At 43.6% G+C, this 23,131-nt stretch overlaps 2 protein-coding genes across 9 annotated transcripts in view; one reads left to right on the forward strand and one right to left on the reverse strand.

The window, feature by feature from the left end:
- The window catches only part of MYLK3 (myosin light chain kinase 3), a 47,527-nt gene extending 31,647 nt beyond the window's left edge, over window positions 1-15,880 (forward strand). For 2 of the 5 annotated variants that reach the window (XM_075433537.1, XM_075433535.1), the window contains exons 4-13: window positions 1,803-2,374; window positions 4,117-4,222; window positions 5,356-5,449; window positions 5,769-5,878; window positions 7,116-7,257; window positions 7,769-7,977; window positions 9,778-9,906; window positions 10,922-11,074; window positions 12,971-13,103; window positions 14,167-15,880. In XM_075433537.1, the coding sequence (XP_075289652.1) occupies window positions 1,803-2,374; window positions 4,117-4,222; window positions 5,356-5,449; window positions 5,769-5,878; window positions 7,116-7,257; window positions 7,769-7,977; window positions 9,778-9,906; window positions 10,922-11,074; window positions 12,971-13,103; window positions 14,167-14,238 (1,720 nt within the window). In that variant the 3' untranslated portion in view covers window positions 14,239-15,880. Of the gene's footprint in view, window positions 1-1,802; window positions 2,375-4,116; window positions 4,223-5,355; window positions 5,450-5,768; window positions 5,879-7,115; window positions 7,258-7,768; window positions 7,978-8,255; window positions 8,330-9,777; window positions 9,907-10,921; window positions 11,075-12,970; window positions 13,104-14,166 lie in introns of those variants that run through there. The other 3 variants (XM_075433538.1, XM_075433539.1, XM_075433540.1) reach the window with 3 other exon arrangements.
- Window positions 929-23,094, reverse strand: ORC6 (origin recognition complex subunit 6). 4 transcript variants are annotated; one of them, XM_075433542.1, is made up of 9 exons: window positions 23,005-23,094; window positions 22,418-22,559; window positions 21,440-21,603; window positions 20,245-20,334; window positions 19,933-20,045; window positions 18,593-18,667; window positions 17,821-17,921; window positions 12,209-12,314; window positions 929-1,825 (listed from the first exon to the last, which is right to left on the reverse strand). In XM_075433542.1, exons 1-9 carry the CDS (start codon window positions 23,067-23,069, stop codon window positions 1,788-1,790), a joined length of 894 nt encoding a protein of 297 aa, XP_075289657.1. In that variant the 5' UTR covers window positions 23,070-23,094; the 3' UTR covers window positions 929-1,787. The 4 variants fall into 4 exon arrangements, with proteins under 4 accessions (XP_075289657.1, XP_075289658.1, XP_075289656.1 ...); XM_075433543.1 differs by lacking the exon at window positions 929-1,825 and adding an exon at window positions 8,323-8,847; XM_075433541.1 differs by lacking the exon at window positions 929-1,825 and adding an exon at window positions 11,062-11,233.
- Between the last annotated feature and the right edge of the window lie 37 nt (window positions 23,095-23,131).

A 23,131-nucleotide genomic window follows, 5' to 3' on the forward strand; every position in this document is an offset into this window, starting at 1 on the left:
TGAATTGCCAAAATGAATGAAGGTTGTGCTGATGTCAGCACATAGGCTTCAGGAGAGAAAGGGCTCATTGCAGACTGGCACACTGGGATATTTTTCTCCTGGGAGGCCGAGTGTAAGGATGTGACAGGAGGAAGTGGAAGTTTTCACTGCTGCGCTGTCTTCTGAAACATCTGAGAACAACTTTGTGTACAGTTTCTAGACCTTGTTACCTCCAGACTGGTTGCTGTCATAAGAACACTAAGAGCAGAGGGACCTCTTCCCTGGGGGTTCTGGGCACTGGCCGGGGAGCCGTGGGCTGTGTGCATCAGCGGCTGGAGCCGGCACGCTGCCTCGGAGCTGCTGCCCATGCTGTGTTCTGAGGATGGCTCAAGGTGTTTGTGGAGCAGGGGGAGGACCGGTTGCTGCTGCTGCTTGGGAGTCAGTGCTGGTTCATCACGATGTGCCGGGCAGTGGACTTGGAGACAGGCAGCAGCTTCTGAAGCAGCTGGGTGGGCTGGATGGGGGGTGTTTAAGCCCCACAGACTTTGGAGAGGAGGGAAGCTGACAGATAACAGGAAGGCAGAGCCCAGACTAATCCCCAGGGAAGCTGCAGCCTTGCTGCACAGGGTACCTGTTACGCTTTTGTGTGTGAAGTGACTTGGGGGTGGTAAACGCCTCTCTAAAATGAAAGCAACTTTTAATGAAGTCTGTAAGCCCACACAGAAGCCTCAAAAGAACATTGTGTTCCGCTGCTTGGAGAAATGCCCAAGGGTCCTGCCGAGCTCTGGCTTGTTCGGATAGCAGTGGAAGTGTTTGCGCAGAGCCGTGCTCAGCAGCTCTGCTAGCTCACTCCGGTGCTCATGGCATAACGCAAGGGTGTTAACGGTGCTGAAAATGAGAGACTTCAGACTCTTGTTATGCAAAAGCAGAGACATTTTCTTTTATAACATCTATTGTAATAAGGTCGCTCCACTGAAAGAGGCAGTGACTTTTGTGAAAATGAGGTACATTCTCTTCTAGACATCAGAAGTTTTCTTCACTTGTTGTTATATAAAATCTACTTTACAACTTCACGAGTTTCAGTTCAGCCTCACTGGAATCAGACTGTGTGCTCGTGACAGTTGGAGCAGTAACAGTTGACTCAACAATTATCACACAAATGTCTGTGATGGATTTTAGGAGCATAGAGAATTGGTTTTAACCCGTATTCTTTTTAGGCAACATAAGAGGAAAAAAAAATTATTTAACTTTTTCAGTAGCTAAAATGCCAAGGAAAATGGTATCGATGGAGTGAGAGAGTTTATGAAAGTTATGTGTTTAACAGAAAGCTGTGGAAGGAGTGCTGTCCCGTCAGAAGACACATACACAGATGTTTGAGTGTGCAAGTCAGCCAGCTGGAAGAGGATGGTGATGGATGGGAGGGCTTTGGATTCGTGGAGCTGTATGAGCAGTCAGCCATTTAGATAATCAGCCTGTAATTTGTGAAGACAATCACTACCCCCTCTGTGCCCAGATGAGTGGTATTTTATTAGACCAACTGTATTAGTTGCAAAAAGTGGGTAAGCTTTCAAATGTGGGAGTAACACTTTGCAGTGTGAGACATTCTGTGTTCAGCAGAAGGTAGGCATATACACAGATGAGGACGCAGAAAAAGCATCGGCATGTTTTCTGGTGCTCTTCCTTTAGTGTTGTGACTATTTCCTGAGGACTGGTACGTAATACTGTAGAAATCTGTGGTCTGAGAAGCTTATAGATTTTTCTTCCTTCACAAAACAAAAGCAAGGCTAGTCATCTGCATAAAGTGTCAACTATTTGCTCTGCAGGATATCCATCAATGTAAATATGACTGAAATGAAAGAAAAGATCGAGATGACCAAGGAAGGAAACTTAAACAGTCACAGAGGTAAAACTCCCAAAGTAAAATCCCCATCCTCCACACCAGCAGAAGTGGAAGGAGTCAAACAGCTGCCTGACAAATTAAAACTTCAACAAAGTCCTACAGGCATCAGCACTGAGCGTAATCAAGAAGTGAAAGGGGACAATAAGCAAAATGAACTTGCACCTCAAACAGGGAAGCAGCAGGGGTTACTGAGCAAGCCCAAACCAGATAAAAAGGCTGAAGAGAAATCAGAATTAAAATGCAAGCCCGTAACCTCACAGAATACCTCTGCAAAGGAGCCTGCAAAAGATGTGGGGGTAGAATTGAAAACATATCACGAAGCAGCAAAAGCAGAAGAATCCCTGAGAGATGCCAACTCTGAGAGGAGAGAATCTGAGTCTGCATCTTCAGGGGGGCGTGCAAATGATGCTCCTCTGCGTACAGGGATGGCACCAGAGAAGGCTGAGCCACCGGAAGCTGGCAAAGAGCTTCCAGCACAGGATGAAATGATCATCGGTAAGTTCCTCGCAGTTACTCTCGGAAACTTTTTACGTTGAGGATTTTGTGCTACTCATGTGTGTTATGTATACAATAATAGTTGGAGCAGTGCTCAGTAGACCACCTGAGTCTTACAGTTAAAGATCTTTTTGCCATGGATGTCTGACTATGTAAATAACAAGTGAATTTACTACTAAAAGAATTTGTACAAATGTTATTTTCCTTTTTAAGTGTGTTTTGGGAAAAAAGTTCCTTTAAAATAAAATTTGGTGAAGTTATATTTGTGATCAGAAGTATGAGTAATTTTAAAAAAATCCATTCTCTTTAGATTAAACATTTGTTCCTTAAGATAGAATATGCAAACCAGGTATGCTTTAGCAGCTATGGACTGGAGGTCCAGAGAGCAGCAAAATATTGCGGGAAGAGTGTCTTGCTGTTGTCTTTGCTGTGTTGTTCGCTACAGATCTCTTCTCGGTTACTGTGTGAACAGTTGGTTGCAGCGTTTCAGGGAGCACTCTCTGCTGGCAGCAGGTATCTGTATGTCCCAGAATGTACATACCTGGGTAGATGTCCTGACCTGGGTCTGGCTTTCTCAGCAGTGGCTGGAGGCGAGTTGAATACGTGTTAAATTGCAGCCCAAGATATCTGGAGATTAATTGTAGAATTGTTTTGAATGGAGGACGCCAATTGTGGGTTTATGGAAGCTTTACCCTAGAAAAACTTGGATGTTAATTATATCATGGTTAACTGATTTAGCTTCCCACAAACTGATTAAACTTAATAGTTGTAGCGTTAATATTTGCAGCTTTAACTTCGACATTGTCTGCCAGATTTCTTGCTGCTAGGAGAAACTTCCTGATTTTACCAATAAATGTCAGCATTTATCAGTGCTGTGTGTTTGTGCTGGTCTTTCCAGCTGCCATATAATGATTAAAAGAAGATCAAGTGTAATTTTTTCAAACTTCCAGATATTTTTTCAGGTGACCTCTTCTGTTAATGCGTAAACTAAGATGTTGATCTTCTAAAGGTGTCCAGTGGGTTTACTGTGTTAAAAAAGCAGGACTGAGATTCAGGAGGTGGTATCCTGTTCTCAGTTATGGGCCTTTACTCCTCATCTGTGAAAGGGTGTTAGCGGTGAAAGTCCCTCACTTGAAGCCACAAAGATTTTGGATATTTTCAGCACCTCCCTTCTTAGAGCTAGCTGCAAATGCAATGCTTATTTTACTTGCATGCTGCTCTAAAAACAGTGAAGGAATCGCATGCTTAATGTTATCCAGATACTTCAGTGCTTGTCTGAAGTCCAGTAGAAGAAAAAATCATGGCTGGTAGAGGAACATGAAGCAAAGAGAAAAGATGGGAGAGGGGGTGGTGCATTTTATACTGAAGTTTAGTTTGGAGTGTTTGCCCGAGCAGGCTGTCGGCTGCAGCCTGTGGCTGCCTTGTCTGGGCATTTGCGTGGGCCCAGGCATTTCTGCCTCGGAGCCCCATGGCCCCCGAAGTCCCGGCTCTGCACCAGCAATGCCTCCCTAAGAAAGTGGAATCATCCCATCAGGAACAGCGATGCCGAAGGTGGGGGGAGCATTAGAGTATGGTTTTGTGGAGCTGTGGGTGCTAGGAGTACGGAAGGCAGCCGAGACCTCTCATTGCACTTAGCAAACACAACAACGTGATGTGCGTGTCCTGTGGATTGAAATCCTTGGTGTGAGGGAGGTGAAACTGTATGCAGAAACATCTCAATGGCCAGCTTGTCTCCTCTTTAGATGACAGCCCTTCTCCTCCGGCTCCTTTTGAGCATCGCATAGTGAGTGTCAAGCAAACAGAGGTGACAACGTGCTACTCAGTGTGTCGTCACGAAGTACTGGGGGGGTAAGTATTCCTGTCCCTAGTGCTGTACTGCTGTTGGTGGCTGAGGCGTGCAGAAATGACGTTAGCTGGAGAGCTAGAGCTGCCTTCTCCAGATGGCCCCAAGGTGTGCGCGGGTGAGGCACGTACAAGCTCATGGCAACCAGAGCGAGCAGGTTCATCCTTGAGACCTTTTGGGCTTATCATAGTTGCTGGGTTCCTTGCATCAACCTTCTGTTGATTCTGGGGGGTGCGTGTGGGTTGTCCCTTAGATGGCTGGTTTCTGCCCCAGTTCCATTTTCAGATACCTGACTGTGATCTTGGATGACTGTTCTTCACATTTGTCATAAGGATCCTGGCCACCACTGGTGTCATGAGAAAAACCTGTACCCTTCAGGCAGGCAGATTCAGAGCATTTGAAGTCAGCAAAGCTCGTTAGGTCAGGCAGCTTCCAAAATCTTTTTTCCATGCTGAGCTGCACATTAAACAAAACTAAGGGAGAAGTTATAATTATTTTGACCTTATGTTTAGTTTTCACTCATAGGAAGTTTGCAGCTGCTTCAGCCTTTGTATTCTTGTATCCTCACTTATCTGACAAGAAGGTTTGATTTACAGGTTGATCCAAGTACAAATATGGCTTAATAAGTATAAGCCTGATGATGCAATAGCAGAGAAGATGGTATTTAGAAATCATCCCAAGGGGCATTAATGTATCTGGGTGACATGGGGGAGAATTTATAACACGCCAGAAATGCAGTCTGTGGAGTGGCTACAGTTACTGGTCTTGCAGTCATTTAAAAAGTGATGAGATCAGGACAGAAATATCCTTGTTAATATACCCACTAACGCATCACTGAAGGACAGCAAGCGGGTACAGTTACAGAACTGAAAAAGAATATCATCAGGTCATCGTACCGCAGTGAAATGTAGTAATACGACGGGGGCATAGTATCTTAATGTAAGCATTGAACAACTGGCTAGAAAGATAAAACTAATCCTTCATAAGCTGCGAGAAAGGGGAGATTCATGCTGCTGGCCACCTGATTCTGTTCACTTTGTACTGTGCTATTTTTAATCAACGATAAGAATAGTCTTACGAAGCGTTTCTATGGTGAGCCGTCTTAAGCCAGTTTCCCATCTTTTCCTTGGTTCAACAGCGGGCGTTTTGGGCAAGTTCACAAGTGCACGGAAATATCGACTGGGCTCAACCTGGCAGCCAAAATCATCAAAGTGAAAGGAGCAAGAGAGAGGGTAAGTGTGGTGCTGCGAGCCCCCATGAGCACCCTCTGACCCTGGCCTTACTGCAGGCACCTTAACGCCACTTCCCCGACTCGGCCCGTGAGAGGCAACGTCGCGTTGGGTAGTATCAAATACTGTAAGATCTGGCTTGGTGAGTGGCAGCTTGGACTTCATGTGGCTGTTTGTCATCTCCCGTGTCTGTGATAAACCTTCTGTCCACAGGAGACATGTGGTATAGCTGTTACTGGGTTTTACAAATGCTTGTATCTGAACATATTGGAATTTAAGGAGCAGGTTTTGCTCATTTTTTGTTAATTTATTATTTTTTCAGGAGGAAGTAAAAAATGAGATTAACGTCATGAACCAATTAAATCATGTGAATCTGATCCAGCTTTATGACGCGTTTGAAGCCAAAAATAATATCACTTTGATCATGGAATAGTAAGTTTGAACTATCTCAGCAGTTGTCAGATGTATGGGTTTTCTAAGGTCGCTAAAGGAGATAGGGAATGATAATTCTGAGGTGTGAAGAAGACTTGGGTGATTTCCCAGACTGAGAGCTGATTTCACTTTCAGAAGGAAAAAAAAAAGTATGTTTTACAGGTAATTTCTTCACGTTAAAAATAATATATTTGGCAAGAGTACAGTTTAAACAAATGGTGAGAAAGCAACTGTCTTCAAAAGTGTGACCGAAATTACAAGATTGTTAATAAATAGAACTTCACTATGGTTCATTTTTCATGTAAGTTTAACTTACAGGCTCCAACGGTGTCCCTAGCTACCAAATTACATAAAAGTGCTGTGGGTAAATAAAATCTCCTATTAGGGAGTGAGTGAAGGCGAGAGACCCAGGCAAGAGGAAAGAGGTGTTTTAAGTAGAATTAGAAAAAGCATGGAGAAGGTAGGAAGGTGATTAATTATATACATGGACCGCCTCCTTTGAATAATTTTAGGATTAATAAAAATGCCTCCCTGGTTGAAGCTAAATAAGAATTTTGATCTATATCAGATATGGAATTCACAAAAGGGAGATTTCATGATGCACACCTGCTGCCTTTTCTGTGTAGTGGCATCGTGCTTTACAAGAAACTGAAGTTTTATAACCTAAAAACTGAGTTTCTGCTGCAGAACTAATTGTTAATGACATGAAGGAAAAAAGAATACAAAATGAAGTAGCAAATATAAATCTGATAAAACATTTAAAATGTGTATATTGAAATTATTCCCTGAAGTTTTTACCTTTCAGAACCTTGTCAGAGCTATATGTCTGATGTAATTTTCTCTTAATTTTTGTGCAGAATTAAGTTCAATTGTCAGCTCATGTAAAATAACTTTCAATTTGAGAAGTTTCATGTTGTAAATTTTATATGTTGAAGACTCATTTTCTCTAGACTAATAAGATGAGTGAATAATGGATACTTTGGCAGTCCCTGCAGGTTCTCCAGGTCCCTGTCGGATCACCAGGTCGTGTGGGTTTGACATAGATCCTCCCGCAAATGTTAGTGACAGCTTTTACATTTTTGAATTTAGATAGTCATTGAGACTACTGATACACTTTGTGTTGGATGTGTTATTAGGATGTTTGCTGAATTAGAGGGCCTAAGTTCCCAACTTGGAAATAAATTGAGCTTATGAGGAATTTTAGGTTTTTAAACACATTTCTATGTCAAAATTTTAGTCTTGATGGCGGTGAATTGTTTGACCGGATCACAGATGAAAACTACAATCTGACTGAGTTGGATGCAATCCTGTTTACCAAACAGATTTGTGAAGGAGTCCACTACTTGCACCAGCATTATATTCTCCATTTAGATCTGAAGGTCAGTAGTTCACTCTTGGCTTTTTAGCGATGCTAGGGTTTGGACCACCACAGGGTCTCTAATGACAAGAGTAATTTCTCGTTTCGTGGACTTAAATCATAAAGAAACAGACTTACTTAATTCAACAGCCACAATGAATAGAGTTCTAGAGATTCATTATGTTTTATTCAGTATCTGTTTGGTAGCTTGCTTAGAATAGTGAAATGAACCGGGTTCTGTCTTTTGCCTCTCTTAAATCAGAAGCTTTTCATTCTGTGCCCTTTTCTCATCAATGAAAAACCACCCTCAAACCCCTCCTTGGCTAGAAATACCTGCAGTCTGCCCTGCACTCCCCCCACCCCCTTGAAACTGTGTTCAAATATCTATTCAGTCTTCCTCCTATTGCTTGTACTTTTTTTCTGCCTGGAACTGAACTGCAGTAAAACGACAATGTTTTCCTAATGGCCCCTTTGTAATTGATCTTTTTCAAAAGAAAAACCAAGAGATTTTTTTTTTCTGCTTGTTTATACAGTACCTTCTACAAATGGTATTAAACCTGGCTGGCCTGTCTGCGGTTGTAGTAAATTTGGGCACCGTCATCCCCCCTGTCCCCGCCTTGACAAATATTCTTGTTGGAAAAACCAAATTTTTGCCTTTGTGCGCAAACCAAAGGATGCATGTGACATGTTTCTTGTGGCTTGTTACGGAGTTACTTTTATACTTAAGGAGTAAATTCAGTGGGTAAGTCTCAGCCATCAGACTGACTCTACCATTGTCATCTATGGTGAAATATAGAATGTTGTTATACAGGAACACAAGTTAAACTTCTCTAAGGGAGGTCCAGACCTTTCCCTAACTCGGTATGCCAGTCAAATCCTTTTCTCCCATGATAGGACTAGAAGGAAAAGCATTGTACTAAAAATTATGATTAAAAATCTCTGAGATTTTTATTCTCTTCTGCTAGATCTCTCTCTCACAGTCATACGTTTAACTCACAATACCCTCTTCTCTTTTTGTAGCCTGAAAACATACTGTGTGTAAATCGCACAGGAAACCAGATTAAAATTATTGATTTTGGATTAGCAAGGAGGTAAGAGAATTAAGTTATGAATTTATTTTTAAAAAAGCAAAACAGACCCACAACCCTCTGACATATTTTTGGTAGTTCTTTGGGGTTTTTCATGTATTTTGGTGGCTCTTGAGGAATTCTGCTATGTGAATGAGCTAAGCAGTGTGCTGCTGCAGGCATCAGTGTTCTGCTGTGTGCATTAATTACCTAATTGCTTTTTCCAAATAACATTTCTGTTGGATAAAGCTATGCTGCTGTTCTAATTATCCCAAAATGATTCCCCATGTAGAATTTTTTCTCTAGGGACTCCATGGAGGCTTCTGGAGACTTCTTGACTGCTGCGTTTTATTGTGTAGGTTCAAGATGTGGAAATGATCTGCTACTCTTTATGTAGAAGAGCTGATTGAAGGAGGGGGGGAAGCATGTTTGAGCCATCCCGTGTGAAACAGGAACCCTCAGAGAAATATGGACTTTTCTCCATTCTTTTACTTTGCTCACAGAAGTTTATTAGAGGAGAGCTGTGGGAGCATGAGTCAATTCCCCTAGAATAAAAAGGAATGACTCCTGTTAGTATAGCAGTAAGAACCACAACATTTTTCTGTTTCTTTTCTAAACCCTTGGAGGTATTTGTTAAGCCAAAACCTGGTACATTAATGCATATATGTACCTATCTGTCCAATGACTTTTTTCATTTAGAAGTATTTTACAAAAACAGAAATGGAGAATTGAGGATTTATTTTTTAAATTGGGAGGGTAAAGATGCAAACTTGTACTAAAGCGGTTTTGAAAACAAGGTATTCCAGGAAATAGAGCTGTAAAAGCATTTCTTTTACGGCTTGTTCTGTCTGTACGCAGATGTAACTCCAGCTGCCATCAGTGACAATTATTACTGGTTCAGTTTTGTAACCTTCCCCATTCAAGCAATAAAACGGAGTCATTTTCTCCCTGTATGGGTCACTGTTTGACTTGTTACCAAGCCCAAAACATCCTCTCCAGAGTCCCACCTTAGCAGTTACCTTGTGCTTATATCTGTTATACAGACCTTTACCCTGAGCTGTAGCTGGGTACATCCCACTAAGCAAATGCTCTCCAAACCTGTCTTAATGGAAGCTGCTTTATAAGTTTTGTTGGACAATGTGTGCTGGAAAGGATCCCGTGGAGCCTGGCAGAGAGTAAAGCTGCTGTTGCTCTGTGGGGGAGGCCTTTGCAGGTGTTACTGCCCTTGGTCTTCCTTCTAGTTTTGCTCTGGCAAAGGGATAGCTGATGGCGTATTAACCTGCAGTCACAGCAAAATTCACCAATTGATTTTTTTTTTTTTTTTAAGACTTCATGCTCTCCTGATTGCCTAGGTAAGTCTGCTGTGCTCACTCTGCCGTGCTCTCATGCCAAAAAGCTGTGCCTTGGTTTTTACAAATGTGGGATGTGTTCCCCACCCTGCTCTCAGCAGCGATGTCTCTCTCTTTCCGCTAAAGGTACAAACCTCGTGAGAAACTGAAGGTTAATTTTGGAACTCCAGAGTTCTTGGCTCCTGAAGTGGTGAACTATGACTTTGTTTCCTTCCCAACAGACATGTGGAGTGTAGGCGTCATCACGTATATGTTGTGAGTAACTCTGGGAGGGGTCGCAGCGATGGCACCAAAGGCTCTGCGAGAGCAGAGCACGAGTGCAGCAACCACTGAGCCCTTCTGGCTGTTACTCCTCCTAAGTCATTCTGTTAAAAAACCCAGCCTTTAATGCAAGGCACCTTGCTGTGCATGCAAAGTTTCTAAACAACAAATAATCTTTTTGATAAATATGTAAGTGTTCTTCACCTGTACCACCTCTTTACCAATGTAAAATGGGTCAGGTCTTTGTTTACTCATAAAAGTTGCCTAAAGCATGTCAGAATTTTCATTTTGATTGCGTTCTTGAGGACTTTAATTTTCAAATTAGCAATCTGTTCATTTTAGTAGCTTGGACTTGGTGTGCATCTGCACAGAGGAATTAATGGGCCTAAAAAATGTCACGTCACAAACAGGGCTGAAAGTTCTCTCTGATACCTGGATGGCGGCCATGGACAGCTTGACTGCCCAAAGCCTCTGCCTTCTGATGCACTGACTTTGCATCTCAGAATCTTTCACAGACGCTTTCTGTGAACTGGATACATTTCTGGTTTGAATTTGTATGTTAGCCAAAATACATCTGAATGAAGTAATAAACGATTGAAGCAATAAATCTGGGCTTAGAGACTAATATTAAAAAGTACGCTATTGTTCGGAATTCTGTTTAATTCAAGCCAGATATGGATGTGGGCTTTGATTTAGAAAGCTCTTGAGTCCCCCTAGCTTTGCTAGCCGGGAAAGCACTGAAGTACGCGCATAGAGCCCCGCTGAATTAATGTCCTCAGGGATCCACTAACAGTGCTCCCTGACAGCTGAGAGCTGCCGGAGAGCAACGCTTTATTGCTCCGGACTGTTGGCTTATCTTGGCAGGGATTGAGAAGTGGAACCCACATAGCTGAGAGTCATCTTCTCCATAAGCTAACAATCACAAAGCAGAGGATTCACAGAATGAAAAACGCATCTTGCATATAACAACTACTCACCTCCCTCCCATTCCTTCTTTTTTTTTTTTAAGGCTTAGTGGCCTGTCCCCTTTCCTGGGAGAAACTGATGCAGAGACAATGAATTACGTAGTCAATTGCAGCTGGGATTTTGATGCAGAAGCATTTGAACAGCTATCGGAGGAAGCTAAAGACTTTATTTCCAGACTACTCGTGAAGGAGAAAAGGTACCTCTTTGTCTGATGGTGAGGACAGTAGCACCTAATGACATTAAGTTCCTCCTAGCCAGCTGTTTGGATTGCAGCCAGCAACAAGAACTTCCTACGTGACATTTTTGTATGCTGTATCTGTGCTTGCTGGGCAGTTCCTCAGTGATTCAGAAGCCCCTATTTAAAAAGAAAATGTCTGTGTCCCTTGACTGCAGAAAGTTGCTTTTCACAGTAGCATCAGTACAGGCAGAACAGAGGAAATCTGGGAGGATTTGCTGTGTAGGGATCTGTCTTTAGTATTCCTTCTCTGAGCAAAAGCTATTTCTATTGTTACTTTGGATTCTCACAAGCCCTGACATAGATTGCAAAAATGCCTCTTGAATGCCATGGAGGATGAGTGGAAGCTGCAGCTGTGAAAATGTGCATTTGTTCTTTTTTTAAAGTGGGCTACATGCATTTGGTAGATATTAAGGAGCATTTGGGGCTTAACTCTGCATGTGGCTTCTCAGTCTTGGCTCCACTGAAATAAAAAGTGATTGCACATATGAAATAACAGGAGAGAATGAGGACGATATTGATGTCAAACCATGGCTATGGGGTTGGGCGAGTGAGTAGAGAAATTTTTCTCTTGCTGAGTTTTTTGATACAAAACTAATCAAAACAGGAAATGATGCATGCAGTAAAACAGATTGTGTGTTCGAGGGGAATTCAAAGGAGTGTTTAGAACATTAACAACTTCCAGATCATTACCCAAATCAGACAAATCAGTTCTAGTACTGATTACATTTTGAATAATAAGTCATATGAAAAGCTAAGAATAAATGGAACTTTTGCATATTGCCAGCCAGAGACAACAAAGGCTTTTTTCTCAGACTGCGGTGGTGATTTGCTAGGAGACCGTCAACTTTGCTTTGGAGTCTTCTATTTTTCTGTGGGAATAGGGACCCCAGAGGGACGCTAGGCAAAGTCTGGTTAGAAGCTGTGAATGAAAAGGCTATGCAAGAGACGAGTATTGTCAGTGAGATGCGAAGGGCAGCAATTAGTTGGCCCAGTTGTTCCCAGGGTGTGTGCACAGCCTGCGCTCTCCTATGGCCGAGGCACCTTGGCCATGCTACGACAGTGGGTCTGATCTCGAGCAAGATCCGTACCTACCTCCCCTGACCCAGGAGAATAGGTGTGAGCAGGCAGGAGTCGTCTCTTCATCATCTGCTCCGTGGCAGCTCAGACAAAGCTCGGGAGTTAGGCAGAGGCTTTTGTTCTGAAGAAAGGCAAATTAAAACTTTTTCTCAACACCTCTCTCCCAAGACTTCCTCTGTTACCATATATTTTTTAAAGCTTTTTGGATAGGCCTTCACGTTTGGGCCCATTGTTGAATGTCAGGAGATATCTGTATCTCTATTTATATAGATAAAAATGTATGCTTAGCTTGATCCAAGTTTAGGATGAATAGACAATTGTGCTTTTTAAATGTGAGCCACAAAATAAACCTGCACTGTCAGGACAGACAGGTAACATTACAAATCTTATTTTTCTGTATGCACCGATTCTCTTGGCAACGTTCTCCATTCACTTAACAAAATGATACATGAACTGATGAACCTGTACAGCTGTTCCTTCAAAGAAAAAAAACATTCCCCAAACCAAACCCTAAAAAGGCAAAATACAGTACTTAGCCACAGCTCAGTCAACCCACTGCAGCCCCACCAGCAGCTTTTTATGCCACTTGCCCCTTACAGTGGAGAGTGCAGGATGTCATTAGCATCCTATGCATGGGGATGAACGTCTCAGGAGGCATCTCCGCTCACTTGTGTTGGTTCATTTAAGACAGTTCCTTTGATTGGTAATACTGAGCAGCACAGGGCACCAAGAAAATGGCTGTCGGGTTGCTGGGTTTACAGATTTCCTCTCCCGCAGCTGCCGGATGAGTGCAACGCAGTGTCTGAAGCACGAGTGGTTAAACAATCTGCCTGCCAAAGCCAAGAAGTCCAAGCTTCGCCTGAAGTCCCAGTTGTTGCTGCAGAGTTACATGGCTCACAGAAAATGGAAGGTAAATAGATAAAGCCTGGCAAACCTACTTCCAGAGGGACAATTAGCTCCGTGTAGGCAGAGACATTTCCTCCTTTTTTGCCTATTGGCTCACTTTTGCCCACAGGCTTCTTTCTTGTAGATATGAGTTTGGGAAGCCTATTTTCAGTTGCAAATTAAGTTTTTGCTCCTGCAGAATGATACTGCTTCTATTTTTAGCAAGTTTGGTTTCAATTTTTACTCCTCCTGACTGGTGTTTAGAAGTTTTACAGTTTTTCTCCTGACAAGTTCAGAGGCTTGAGATGCTACTTAGCTTATATTAAATGTTCTTTCTCTGCATATTGGAGTTTGTTGTTTTTTTTTTTCCCCATTGACAGCAGTTGCCTCATCCTGTTGTCGCTGTGGATTAGGGTTACAACATAAGGCAGTTCTGTGCCTCATGCTGCAGAGAGTAAAGTCTGGGAGAGAGGAAAAAATTCGGCTTAAACCCATCCAGAGAGCCCTCTGGACCTTCCTGATAACCTCATGTTCCTTCAGAGCTAAATTTTGGATGAAGAAGCGATAGATAAGACTTTCTGTTGAAGCCTGTATTGGATTGTAGATACTCAATCCTGGAAGGTGAACACAGTGCTCTTGTTACAAATAAGCCTGTGGAAATGTGAGGAAAAACTCAGTGAGGACCATTTCATTTTCTTTTGTCACTGGAGAACTGTAATCCTTGCCAAGGAGTTAAACCAGAGGCTTACACTTTTCCCACTCCTGCACTCCAGCTGTTTGGTCACAGACTTCTGCACTTGCATTTAAAAAAAAATGCATAATCTAAAGACATATCACTATATAATTTGTAATAATGCTGCAGAAGTTCACAGTACCAGCAGTCTGTTCTGCAGTAACCAGTGGCTCCCCAGTACAAAGCTGTTCTGCACTGCAGTCCACACAAGGTGCGGGTCACTAGAGGGAAATGGGTAATGGATTTTCTTTTTTTCTTTTTTTTTGTCCTCACAGAAGAAAAATCCATGTCAGTCACAGAAAAGGTGCTTTACCTCAGTTGCACTCACACTTGGACTGTTCCGTTTTGTTCACAGAAACATTTTTATGTGGTGGCTGCTGCGAACAGGCTGAAGAGATTTCAGAGTATGTCTGTTAAGCTTCCATAAGCTTGTATGAAGCATCTACCACTCCTGGAGATGGACATGAAGCCATGGAAGAAGGACTCTATCTTCAATAATTTATACTCCTTTGTTTTATAACATAATACGTGAGGAAGACAGATGCAAACCCTTATGTGTGTTAGTGCTAAGGCTCCAGAAGTGCCTTGAGGCAGAAGCACTGAAATCATCTCTAAAAGCAGAAGCTACCTTGTTTGTTTTTACAAGTTTTTAGTTGTTGTGCATACTGATGGGAAAACATGGCAGTTACTGGGGCTGACTTCTTGCTGAAGGCTTTGATTATGCAGAGTATTTTTGGTATGTTCACACCGGAAACCACCTTGTCGGTTTTCTGGTCTCTCACACCAAGCATGGGATCTCTAATGACTTTCTTCATGACTGATGGATGTCATCAATTTTAGAGCACTGCCACAACAATGGCACAATTTTTCCCTCAGGTGTTTATTACTTAGAACAAATGATATCAGATATCATTTTTTTCTACCATTTTTCCAAAAATGTTTTTTTTTCCCCCCAGACGTGATGATGATTCAGTGCAGCTACTCAGAGTTGAATGGTCTTAGTTTGTTGGTATTTTTTATTCTACTCTCTCCTTTAAAAAATAGTCACTGCATAGTTAGGAAATAGGAGGAATCATGGTTTGAAAAAACTTAAGCAGTTGGTCCATTGCTGCTTTTTCTTACGGTGAGTTGAATTGAGGTGAATTGACTGAACTTTTGGAAGGAGATAAGCGGTTTTTATCTAACGACCATTGGGTCTATGCAAAAAGATCTCATGTTGTCCAGAAAAGATGAGATTTCCAGGCATCATTTTATGTGTATTTAAAAATAAGTGCTTCTTATTGGCTCTGAGTGCAGCCCTTAGTTTTGTTAAGTTTTAGTTCGAGGATTTTTTCTCCTCTCTGACAATTTTAATGAAGTCTGAGAAGTTGTTATGGTGTGATATGCAAAATAGGTTTTATCGCTGTTCAGTGGCAGGGAAATGGTGTGTTGCCAGACTCTGCCTTTAGCCCAGTTAGGATGCTGAAGCCCTTTTTTCTCCCACTTTGCTCTTGAACATTAAATGTTTTCTTCACAACACTAACTTATTTTGCATTTTAAACTTTTTCCTGATGTATAAAGAGTTGGAAACACTTGCAGTCTCTCAGCAAAAAGCACAACATTATTTATTAAACCTATGGTTTCCTTTCTTCCTGTTCTAGATTCTGCAAAACTCAGTGTGAGCTGGATGGGCTTGTAGGAAAAACAAACTAATACTACTAATCCTACTAAAACTAGCTTTAGGCATCAAACCACTGTAAAGCTCCCTTTAACTTCATGGAGTTTCACGTCCCTTGAATTAGCAAGAGCGTTGGTTGCTAATAAAGAGGTTTGTAAACCTGGCTTACCCTGGTCTTAGTTATCTTTTCCACTCTAGTGCTTCTCACTTTGCAGAGTCCTGAATTCTGGACTTCTGCAGCATTTCCAGAATTGAGACAGAGCATAATTAATAAAATCAAGTGAAATAATCTTGACAATGTATCACCTTCTGTGAAGGCCCACTTTTGTTCATGTTTTCCTTCCAAAGTGGTTCTGCATGATAAATGTGATTATATTAATTGGTCTGTATATTTCTGAATTAATACTAATAAATGCCATTAAAGTGGAACAAGCCTATTCCTCAATTTTGGTTTAAACCCCCTCACCAAACAAACCTGAAAGCATCTCTGAGCAAGTCTTAACAACAGAATGCTAACCTGAGGACCCTCTACTACATAATTAGATCAGACTTTAAATGGTAGACATCTTGTTACAGCACTTACTCAATGTGAGTTAATTACCCAATATTTTCTCTGCACATCAGGCATGTTTGGAGTCTGTTCCCCGATAGTTGCTGTTGTATTTCAGAACTCTCATCTGGAATGAAATTAGCTCTTGCTAATTAAAGTAAAGTTGGCTCAAGTGATTTCCTTTTTAATGCATTGGGAGGAGAAGTGAAAGGAAAATGGCCAGTAAGTTCTAATTTTCTAGTTACTATGTGCTGCTTCCTCCATTTTTGTAAGAGGGTAACACATGGATGCTCTCTGCTGTCTTGTATGTGTTTCCTCTCCGTTTTCCACAAAGAGAAGGTGCATCTGACTGGCAGGATCGCTCTTTCATTCCTAGTAGGAGGAGATCCCTTTAGATTCGGCAGCCATCACATGGTTCTGCAGTACCATGAAGCCCACCTCTGCAGCCTTAGGGGGTGTTTCACCATGTCTTGTGCATTTTGCTTGGGGATATATGAAACAACTAGAAGGATGAACCGCAGCTGACCTGTGAGTCACTGGAACAGTCAGTGTGGCAAAAGGAACTGGCCCCATACACTGCTGCAAAAGCAGTCACTGATAGCAACTGTTGTAATCCTGGCGTGATCAGTGTCACTGGGTGAGCAGGGACCATAACAGCAGTGAGGCATTTGGCAAGCTGTTAAGTGACTGTTGAGAAGAAGCTCAGATGGGAGCAGTGTTTCAAATCTAAATGCCCAGACATGAGATAATTTATCTTGCTTCATATGGACACCTAGAGTTTTCTGGGCTGTTCTGAAATGAGGGTTTAGGAAAGTTAACTTCCCTTTGCACACTCCAAGCAGAAAACGTGCATGAGAAATGGGCAGCAGACATGGACTGGTTTTGTTCTAGTTACACCAGCCCTGTACTATTAGAAGCTGTGATTTTCCTTCAAAAAGTAGTTAACACAAGTTGTAGTTTGAGTAGCTGGGATGAGTGTAGGACCGCAGAAGTTGCCTCTAAGAACTACAGGGCAGGGTGCACTTTCCACTGATTTTGTGACTACAAGATGCAAAAAACCTGTATTACCCAGAAAAGATCCTTGTCCCCTGGATATCTTCCTCTTTAAAGCACAGGCATCTCCTCTACGTCTTTTATTTTGCGCTTTATGGGTTTTTTTATAAGTGACAAGTGCCAAGGAGCTGGTGTCATAATACAAAGCTCTTCCTTTTACTGCCTTTATTGTTTCTTGGAATATTTGGGACCCCTTACAAGCACAAGAGACTTCAGTTCCATACAGGTCATAAAAATAAGTCAAATTCAGTGACTAAACAATATTTCTTCAACAGTTAAAAATAGTAAAAAAATATCAGTCTATTAATTCCTCTGCTGGTGTTGCAGTTTAACAAGGCACCATTAGTCCCCTCCTTTTTTTCACTGACTCCATCCCGCCGGGGCACAAGGGCATGTAACTTACAACTTATTTACACTCAACACAACATTAGCATGTTACCTGCTTCCTGCAGCAAGAGAAAGGAAGCTATTCTACCACCTAATGCCATAGCTGCTTAGGCACCAGCCTGGAGGGTAGTCAGACAGGCTTCTTGTAAAATCACCTCAATTCTGGTGTCATTTACTAAAACGAACATTCTTAAATACTTAAAAACTAGCACATAAATAAAATTAGCTGGCTATGAGGCAGCCATCACTTCTGTGCTACTGGAACTCTTGTTAGAGCAGAGGCAGAGTTAAAATCATGACCAAGCAGCAGTGACATTACTAGGTGGCACTACAGAGCCAGTACTCCTACTTGTCTCTCGTGCCTTAGCAGCGTTTTCCAGGATTTTCTTTTTCCATTCTTCATAGTCTTGCTTTGTTTCAGTCTTTGTGCGTTTACATGGCATCTCCTCATCATCTTCAGATCCTATGAGAGAAGAATGAGAAAGTCCATGACCGGCCATCACGGGCAAGATGTTGCTGGCAATAACCATGGCAGCGAGCAAACGTGCAGACACAAGCACAGGGTCTGTCACGGTATTATCTAACCCTGTGGTGTGCTGCTCCCCTCACCTGCTGAACAGTCACCTCTTCACCTTTGTGTCTGAACAGAAGAATTGTCCTTAATTTTACTAGGACTACTCGGTATAATCACCACTGTGCTTCTGCTAGGTGCTCTTTGTCCTTTTCTTAGCCAGTGGTTTGCAGCATGGAGTAAGCTGCTGTGAACTGGGTGTTATGGCATATGACACACCTAAAACATAGGACACAAGAAAGGGGAACGAAGCTGTCAGGGGAAGTTCAGGTTGCACATTAGGAAAAGGTTCTTCACTGAGAGAGTGACTGGTCACTGGAACAGGCTCCCCAGACTCGTGGTCATGGTGCCGAGCCTGTCAGAGTTCAACGAGCATCTGGATGATGCTCTTAGTCATACGGTTTAGTTTTAGGTAGTCCTACGAGCCACAGGGAGTTGGACTCAACGATCCTTATGGGTCCTTTCCAACTTGAGATATTCTATGATAAAATATCATTAAGGAGCAGTAAAGCTCAGGACTGCTCTAGTGAGCTAATTTTCATTCATAACCAAGCACAACTTACCATCTTCCTTCTCGCAGTGCTCCACGTTGTTGTTCAAGCTTTCAGGTGTCTCTGCAGCCAGCGGAACATCATCTTCTGAAAAAATAAGTAAGTTGCTTTACTTCTGAATGCTGTTTGGGGCCCTAAAGGTGTTGTTCCACATGCAATTCTCTGACAGGAGTGCCACCTTCCAAAAGTATTGTCTCCCAGTCACAGCAGTTCCTTGGTCCAGACATGCCCAAGCTGTACGTGCAGATGTGCCACCACACTTCAAGGCTTGCACAGACTGGTTGGCTGCTTTAACTAGCACTGCCACTGCATTTGTGACTATCATGTTGATACCCCCAAAAAACAGTGCTGCTCTTTTCTTGATTTCTCACGCAGGATTATCAGTTATTTCTTCCCCTTCTATCCCATTTCCACACTTTGTATTATTTATGCCCACAGCACGCAGGGGGCTGTCCATGTACACAGAAGCACACTCTTCCCTGAACTGATACAGAACCTCCCAGCTGCCTTTAGCTGCTTGAGAGGTGGGGTAAGGTTTTGAGATTTTTATAGGGCACTGCACTATGGAAGGTCCATGCCTAGGGAGAGAGCAGCAGCTTTGGGTTTGGATACAGGCAGCACATTCCAGAAAACTTCATGATACAAAGCATGAAGCAAGGGGTACTGTCAGTGGGAGAGTAAGAATGAAAGCCTGGGAAAGGAAAAAGGAGATAAGGAGGAAGGAGCAGAGATCTAGGACAAGAAGACGTGTGTCATATTTCAATCTTCCTCCTCCACAAAAAGGAGTGCAGAGAGAACTGCAGGTTCAACAACAGGCAAGAAAGATTCCTCGTGTCTGTCCACTGTATGTGGAGGGATGGTGTCAGGTAATGGCTGAATTACTACCAGAAGAGCAAGGCTTAGGCTTGTTCATCCTGCAGCGGGGAAAAGGCAAACACAGAAGTGAGTCAGTCAAAGCAACAGAGGTAGCAATATGTTCATGTTAATTTGCGTGTCACATTGCCATGTTAGCAGGATGCGGAAAGCAAGCAAGAAGGAGGAATCCAAGATTGGTCAGGTAGTATGGGAGAAGCAGGGAATAAATTGCAACAGCAAAGAATATAAGGAGCAGTGAGCATCTGAGAAGAGAGGAAAATATTTATTTTTTGGCCTTGCCACGTGCTAAGCTGTTGTGACTTCCCCAGAAGCAATTACTGTGACTGCGAACTGGGCTGCAGGAAATGTGTTGGAATGGATGGGCATTTTTGGCCGAAAGGAGTGATCAGACTGCAATCACTAGTGGAAAAGGATGGGGCACCGTGAGGCCAGGCGATGGGTACGCTGTCGTACAGGGATAAAGCCAAAACACTTACTGCTGAGTTGCTGGCTCATCTTCTCCAGCTGATTGCACAACCGGTCAAATATAGCTTTTTTCACCCCAGATGTAGCCAGCATTTTAGTTTTGTCCACTTTTAGCTTCAAACACCTAAAAAAGAAAGTTAAGTTACCGCTGTATAAAGCAACACTCCAGCAATTATCACTCAGGTGAGGTGACGTTTGCTGTACCAGCACTGCCTTCGGACTAGGCAGGCATGCTGAATGAATCAGCTGCTTACACTGTAAGCACTGTGTCTGTGCCTCGCCAGGTGTTTTAGCCCATAAAAGATCCCTCAAGCTATACTCACCTGCATGCAGTGAATAGTGCAGCTGTTATAAAAAGTGGTTTTGAGAAATCAAGGTCCATTTGCTGTGCTTCAGAGAGGCTGGACTCATACCTGAAGAACAATAAGAGACACAATTCTGTAGTGCATTTGCCTCAGATGTTTAGATGGATATGTCACATGGTACTCGGCAGTTGAACAGGTCTCCTGTTGGATCACTTGGTCCTTTGCAACCCAGTCAAGCAGAAACAGCTGCTACCAGCTGAACAGAGCAAAAGAGAGTAGGGAAGAGAAGGGAATTAGGATCACCTCCCCTTTTTAATTATAGCTATTTAAGTTAGGGATCTGGATTAAGGCATGTCAGTAAAACCTACTTCTTGTGCTCCCCATCCACACAGCACTTCTCTCTACATTACATCTAAAAGTTACGATGAGATGCTTTGCGTAAATTCACCTGATACTAAAGGGTAGAATTATAGTTTCTTTGATTCCTCTAATATGTGTATTCCACAGATGAAGGCTTCAATATAGAAAAAGATATGATGGACATGCAGCACTGAAGAATTTCATTTTTTATTTTCCACCTGTCCCCAAGCTATTTTTTATAGTTTGTATTAAGCACTGACAAGCACACACAGACTTTGTTCACTGACCTGCAACTCAGAATATTCTAAATCCCTAACAGCATTTAAACATGTGTTATCAGGGTGACAGCACTCCGGAACAGAACTTTTCAGTGATTGCTCTTGTTAAAGTAGATGTTAGAGTGCAACATCTTAGTCAGATCTGTTGAATCTCCATTGAAGTGTTCTACCGACTGTTTTTACAGGTAGTGTGCACTGTAAGAGATCCGCTTCTCCAGAAGGGAGGATTTGTTTCTATTAAGCATTACTTCTGAATTGTAACATCAGTAGCAGTGGAATGGAAGACAGTGTGATGCTATGGACAAATACAGGGACTAAGAGTCCTGTATTTTTTTTAAACTATTCCCAGTTGAAGAACTGGGACTCGGACAACAACTTACTGAGACTACCCCTTTCCAACATGTATTCTAAAGAGTGGCCTAGATAAATGGCTGCATTGTTAGTGCTCAGAGCTCACCTCACCACTCCCAGTCAGTGGGAGATACCTGGCCCTTCAACCCACCAAGCTCTTTACACATCTAAGGAACAAAGAATCTCACTAGCGGTTACCAGTCTGCTCATGAGAGCTTCCTCACCTCTGCAGTATTTTTGAAGCGGTGCTCACTGCCTCTGTGCAGCAGAATTGCACAGCCAAGTCTCGCATTCCCAGCCTGGGGTTCATCTCTAGCAAACACTCCAAAGACTTCACGGAGCTCTGGTAGGTTGTCTTGTTCAAGCCGGAGAGTTTAACAAAATAGCTCTTTTAAGAAGACAAACCCCAAGAATTAGTAAGATTCCTTCCCGACACCTTATTCAGGCAACCAAAAGAGATTAGGGAGAAACTACACACCACCATAAAATAAAAGTTCTATTGCTATATTAAACAAACATGCGCAATGAATTATGTATGTTTTGACTGCACACTGAAAGATTAACCACCTAGGAATGCCACATCTTTTAATGCAGTGTTATTTTTAGACTGTTTCACTGGAAGTGAGGTTTGTCTTTTCCATGTAATATGACATGGCCCTTTGAGCACAAGGTGGTGAAAAACAAAGGCAACCAAGACCCGGGCAGCTTGCAGAGCTGAGCAATACTTTCATGCTGCTGCTCATGGGGTCAGGTCCAATTAAATTCTCCTCTGTCTGTGAATGGACAATCACGAACATCTTGTACCAGACATTAATTTGGCAGCTCAGTGCCATTTACCCGGCAGGTCAGCAGATGGAGGTTTACAGCTGCCACTATAGAGAGGGATTCCCTGGAGCCAGTGCTCCCCTCCCACAGTAAGGGGGCCAGATGTTAAATTTAACATCCTTGCTGGTAGTTTATTTGTTACTAAAAGAACTGAAGTCACAACAAAGCAAGCTCAGCTTGTGAAGTGACTATGACACTGAGCTCCATTTGCCCTCTTTTGAACTCTGAGTAGTGAAAGCTCTAACTCTGTGCTTAGCAGCACGGTGGGTCTCGGGTAGTGTCAGCTGTTATTATCCCTTTCCTCCTCCCAGCACACACTGCACAGAACAACCATTTCAGTGGACTGGGGGAGCGCGCACCAGCCAGCCGAGTCATACCCTGCGTCTTACTCTGTCAACTGGTTGTTTCATGAAACTAGCTGCCAGGTCCAGGCACATCACGGCGCTGCTCGTCGCTGTCATCTGAGCCACCAACCCCGTGCACTTCACCTGGGACAGCCGCAGATACTCCTCGGCTTTTCTGCAAGACACCAGCACGCCGAGCCCTCGTGACGCAGCCGCAGGCACCAGGCGGCACGAACGGCGGGGCAGGACCCGGCCCGAGGTCTGCCCAGCCCAGCACCCCGGCGCGGGCCTCGGGAACGGGGTGCGAACCAGGACGGCGAGCACGGCGTACCAGCCCCCGCCCGCTCCGCTAACGAGCCCCGCGGGCCGCGGCTCCTGCCGCTGGGCCCGAGCAGGAAGCCAGGCCGGCCCGCCGCCCCAGCGAGGAGCCCCGGCGGCCCAGCGCGCTCGGCCAGCGGGACCTCTCCGGACGGGAGCGACGCTCCCTCGGGCGGGGGCGGCCGGCCAGGGCCTCCTCACGGCGACTCCCGCCCGCGCCGCCCCCCGCCCCGCGGTAACGGCGGCCGGAGGAGGGCGCGGCTCCCGGCGGCCCCGCTCGGCGGGACGCGGCCCCGCGGTACCTGATGGCGCCGGGCTCGGTGAGGCCCAGCCGGGCCGCGAGGCTCCGCACCAAGCCGCGCTCCATGCGCCCGCCCGTGCGCCCGCCCCGCGGCGCGCGGGCCCGCGGCGCGCGGCCGGCTTCGGCGG

Source organism: Opisthocomus hoazin, chromosome 12 (assembly GCF_030867145.1).
Source record: "Opisthocomus hoazin isolate bOpiHoa1 chromosome 12, bOpiHoa1.hap1, whole genome shotgun sequence".
NCBI lineage: Eukaryota > Metazoa > Chordata > Aves > Opisthocomiformes > Opisthocomidae > Opisthocomus > Opisthocomus hoazin.